General features: G+C 33.5%; 1 protein-coding gene across 1 annotated transcript; it reads right to left on the bottom strand.

Annotated features, from left to right (window-relative positions):
• On the bottom strand, positions 1-2,145 carry LOC126677347 (fructose-bisphosphate aldolase 3, cytoplasmic). Its single transcript, XM_050371912.2, has 3 exons — positions 2,004-2,145; positions 1,178-1,405; positions 1-1,073 (listed from the first exon to the last, which is right to left on the bottom strand). The coding sequence occupies exons 1-3, from the start codon at positions 2,029-2,031 to the stop codon at positions 253-255; spliced, it is 1,077 nt and encodes a 358-aa protein (XP_050227869.1). The 5' UTR covers positions 2,032-2,145; the 3' UTR covers positions 1-252.
• Between the last annotated feature and the right edge of the window lie 3,523 nt (positions 2,146-5,668).

Here is a 5,668-nt window from a genome sequence, read left to right as displayed (position 1 = left end):
TAGATGGAGGTCAATAAAACTTCAATAACTTGATAAAAAGACAACATTTAAGGAATTTCATCACATACTGATCAAATCCTTTCAAACTCAACAACAAAATGTTCCTCAAGCTTCTTATTAAGCTACACCATACTAAATCCGATCGGCAACACAACAGAAAAAGGTCCTAAAACTATGCCTGAGACGGTAAAAGACAAGTCTGTTACTCTCCATTAATAATTTTAAAAACAAAACACACAACCCGATAACTTTTTAGTATTTGTAGTCCTTGACATGGAGGCTCTCTGAGGCACCCTGAGAGAGAGTTGCATCGCCCTTGTAAGTTCCGAGAGTTGCCTCGGAGTTGGCTTTGCACCTGACGAGCAATGTTTCCTGAGCCTTCTTCACATTTTCTTCCTTTCCGACCCAAGCCTTGAGGGTACTTGCTTGAAGGGCTCGTCCGAAAGAGAAGGAAAGATTCCATGGCTTCTTGGTCTGGAGTTTGTTCATGGCATTGAGGTTGAGGGTAGCCTCCTCTTCACTCTGGCCACCAGACAAGAACACAACAGCTGGAACTGCAGCTGGCATCGTGCGCTGAAGAGCGCGGACTGTGTACTCAGCAATCACCTCAGGTGCAACCTTGGCAGATTCTGATCCAGGGGTAACCATGTTAGGCTTCAATAGAGTTCCCTCGAGAAGCACATGGTGGTCATTGAGTGCTTTGTAGCAGGCAGCTAGAACACGCTCCGTCACGTCAGCACACTTGTTAATATCATGAGTTCCGTCAACCAAGATCTCAGGCTCAACAATGGGGACCAAACCATTTTCTTGGCAGATGATGGCATATCTGGCCAATCCCTCTGCGTTCAAATTGATAGAAAGTTGAGATGGCTCATTTGGACCAATCTTGAGCACAGCACGCCATTTAGCAAAACGTGCACCAGCTTCATAGTACTTCTGGCAACGTTGGGCAAGTCCATCATGACCCTGAGTGGTAGTCTCACCATCGGTTCCAGCAATCTCAATGGTACCCTTGTCAACCTTGATACCGGGGAGGACACCATTCTCCTTCAAAAGCTCAGCAAATGGCTTGCCTGCACAAGGTAAGCATTCAAATCAGAACCAATTGATGATACAAAACATTAATCAACTATTCATACCATTAAACAACAACAAACAAGCCTAAAATAAATCATACCCGATTTAGTCTTCTGATAGAGGGTTTCTTCAAAAAGAATAACTCCACTGAGGTATTGGAGGGCACCAGGGGCGGTGAAGAGGAGCTCACGGAAAGCACGTCTGTTTTCCTCGACATTTTCAACATTGATGCTGGAAAAACGCTTGCCGATTGTGCCTGTCGACTCATCGGCAGCAAGGATACCCTTTCCAGGGGTGCCAATGTAATTGGCATTGGCAATGAGCTCATCTACAAAGAGTTAACAAAAACTTTAATAAGATAAAGATCTATTGCATTAGACATAAATTATGTTAATTAGACAATTCCTGAATAATAATGAACAAGTCCATACAACCAAAAACTGATCAAAATCTTTTGGATCCAATTGAAACAAACAAAGCAAACTATTTTCTTCCATTATCTTTAAACTGGGCAATATAATCATTAACTACAACCCCATCAACAAATTAAATTCATTTAAATCCTAGATAACAAACAATTGGATCCCAAAAAAGCAATCACACGACTAACAGTTTACAATTAATTTGAAATTATTAAGATCTACACATTAATCAATAAATTCATTAATATTTCCACCGTCAGCTACATCAAACACACAAACAGATCCCAATTCACAGATTCATACATAAAAAACGACATCAAACAGACAAAACGACAGATGATTCTGCTTAATGCGAAATAAACATGCAACAATTCATTCCAATATCAAAAACAACAGATCTATAAAGCGATTGAATCAAACAATCTGAAAGTAAAAAACTTTAATGAAATGAATTGAAGCTAACGCACAGATCTAATCGGAAATATCGAGGAATAAGAGAATTACCGGCGTATTTGCCTCTGTAAGCAGTCATGGTGATTACGGTGGCGGTGGTTGAAAAGTAATAGACAAAAAATTGAGGGATATAGAGAGAGAGAGTGAGAAATTGGAGGAGATGAGTAGGTGTTTATATAGTTGAGTTAGAGAGATGGGTTGATTGGGAAAGGGGTCAAGACTCCAGGGGATATGCCATCAGGGGCATTCTCGTCAACTCACCTTCTTTTTGTTTCGCAGTTCACATGTTTACCTTACGTAAATTGTGGACCGCTGTTTCTAGAATTAACGTTCTTATTCCGTTTGTTTTCCTCTGCTTTTACTCTTTTGCCCCTTCTTTTCCATCCATTTCCATGAATCCCAACTTTGTTTTTTTCGAACGAATAAGATTATTAATAATAGTAGTTTTTGTTGCTCAATAATCTATTATAACATATATGTACAATGAAAAGAATATATTAAATTTTATAGATTAATTGTATAATTTTTCATATATAAACATCGTTTGGTGAATTGTTTTTACAATTCATATATTTTAAATACATAAAAAAAAAACATGATTTCTAATAATGAGAAATAAAGATAGTAGATTTTAAAAGTTTATAAATTATTATGATATTATTGTTTTATTAAATTGTGGATATTTTTATTTAATTCCATATATTTTATAAATTTTATTTGTATAAAATATATTAACTGTCATATGTATATCAACATTTAAATTTGTGATTTATTTTTGACAGAAATTGATAAATTTTTTGTTTTATGCAATAAATATTATTTTATTATTTAGTATCATTAAATTTGTTATACTAATATTTATATAATAATGATATCTAAAAAATAAAATATTCAATGTTGCATAAAAATGTAAAAAATAATTAAGAAAAATATAAATATAAGTATTTTTTTATGAATTTTTTTTTGCATAGACCTGGTCTATGTAAAATACACGAGTGCAACCAATCAAATTTTAATAATCTAACATATTTTTTCATTTCATATTTTGCTAGTATTTTGATTATTTAAATCCATGATTTCTCTTGTCCCCTGTTTTTTATACACGTAAGTTAATTTTGGTTGTCCCATTTTAAGCATTGGAATTAACGGAAGGCTAAAACCGGTAAAACGAGTCCCAAAAGTTAAACGGCAGTATTTTACAAAACCAGCAGCAGTGAAAAAGTGGAAGGGTAGAAAAATCTTACAAAAATATCAGCCTACCAAATAAATAAAACCGAGAGCCACGCAAATTCCGGCTGGACAGGTCATTGTTTTATACTACGATTTTAACAAGACTAAAACCAATACTTAAACACTTAAATTTAGGAATATTTTCCTGAAATAGGCCCCTAAACTTTAGTTTTGGTATACCTAGTCCCCAAATACTTCATATTTGTACATAAAGTTTTCATAAATGTTAGCCCTTCAATTTTTCATGTCACTCACACATTCTTTTTTTTATAAACATAAAATCTAATTACGTTAATAGCTAGTGGTTAGCAGTTAGATTTTTAAATTTTAAATAGCCTTACCACTAGTCATATTGAGACTCAAAAACGAAACTTTAAAAATACACTGAAGAGTTTTAGCCATTTGAGTTAGATCTCACTGGCAGTTACTTACATTAAAGATGACCATATATATATATATATATGAAAAGATTTTATAAATTTTATAATTTTCATGGATGTTAAAATATGAGTAATGAAAAAGCAAATTATTCTAACACCCTTCACATATGTCATAATTCGTATTTTAATTCCTTCTGTTTAAAAATCAAATAATATGATTTCTCACTTTTGTTTCGATCAACAGTTTACTCTTTCTATCCATTTTTAGTATTTGCCAATTGAGTTAAAACAATTAGGGTAAATTAATTTTCAAAAATCTGGGATAAAATCAATGACAGAAATAAAATTGGGGCATATCGTATTTTTGAAATTCATTTTTTTTAAATAGTTCTTTGACTTGGTTGATTAACATCAAAAATGGACAGAAGAACTAAATCATTTACGGAAAGAAAAGTGAGGGATCATATCATTTGACTTCAAATATGAGGGACAAAAGTTTAAATTATGATATATGGGGGCTCATAGTAATTTTCTCATTATTAAATTTATCTTACTAAATACTGATATTTTTTTATGTTTTAATAAATTATAAAGTAGTCTGTAAATTTCTGGTTAGGAATTGTCCACTTAAAGACAAGAGTATATATTTCTAGTCATACTTTATCCTCCCAAACTCTTAAAGTTCCAAAAGGCATTTTTAATACTTATAAACACCAAAAAAAAAATTAGCCATAGTTATCACCTAATTAATGATTTAATACGAATTTAATCTTGTAATTATCAACTTAAAAATTTCAACCTTGCCCATCTCATCATTTCACACTCCTAATTTCACCACTTCATCCATTTACACAGACGTGACATAACTCAACTATTAAGTAAACTTTAATCATCACCAACCTCTATAAATAGACCCCTTAATCAATTGACCTAGGGTGGAACCTGTTAGTAGTATGTGCCCTATGGCCATTTGATCATGTATATTTGTATAACTAATCCCAATGGCAAAGATATATATGTTCTAATTGAACTAAGTGTCTCATCAACTAAGTGTTCATGTATTACGTATTGTCCTTATCACATTGTGATAGAATCTATTCTTAAGGAGTTAAGAATATGAGTTACAGATTTATTATACATGTGATCTAAATAACAGTTCATGATCGATGGGGTCCTACGAATAAGGGCATCATATTATCCCGGAAAGATTGTCACCTCTGTTTATTCTCCTGATTAGTAAGGAGTTACTAATTATAGGAAGTAGTGAGTCTCATACTACTTGATGGGGATCAGGATAAACATGTGGACACTCAAGATGTTGAGTGGGTCGAACAAGTGACGCTAGATCCGAATCGTATATTTCAATTCGGACCATCACGTCCCGCTGCCCCAACAGAACCAACACATATAGAAAAGCACAATCAAACTCTAAAATCCTCTTATCGGCCGAACCACACAACACAAAATCACACGCACACTAGTCGATTCCAGTCTAGCAAACAAGCTTCTACAATTTAAATAATAAAGAACGCCCTACTGTGCACTGATCCAAAATTGGATTCCACATCCGGATCACTATAAAACGAGTTAAGAACTTATAACAGTACTTCTGAAGACATATAATATTCCTTTATAACTTTTCATTTTGTTTAATCATAACTGATGAATTATGTGTATTAGGATGCATGTTTAGCTTGTTTGACTGTTCTTCCCATAAAAACTGCTACAACTGGCATAACTACTAATTTCAATGTTCTTGCTATGATTGCCATGCAAATTGATTATTAACATGTTATTAGGTTGTTTTAACGTGTTTTATAAACCATATCTTGTTTTGGTTTGATTCTAATGGTTAGAATGCATGTTGGGATATGTTTAATGTCTTTATGCCAACAACATGTTCTTACTCAAATTGCTATGATTTCACATAAAAAGCATGCTTCTTAGCTGATTTAGTATGTTTCATGAACTGTATATCGATTCCAGTACATGCCAATGTGTTTCTTGTTCGTTTTCATATGTTTTTTTGAGTGTTTTTACATGAAAACCCGAACCGAATAACAAATTGCCACCCTTCCTAGCACCAGTGCCGCTGTCAAAATACAC

Source organism: Mercurialis annua, linkage group LG4, assembly GCF_937616625.2.
Source record: "Mercurialis annua linkage group LG4, ddMerAnnu1.2, whole genome shotgun sequence".
Classification (NCBI taxonomy): domain Eukaryota; kingdom Viridiplantae; phylum Streptophyta; class Magnoliopsida; order Malpighiales; family Euphorbiaceae; genus Mercurialis; species Mercurialis annua.
This window is presented reverse-complemented; position numbering and strand designations above follow the sequence as displayed.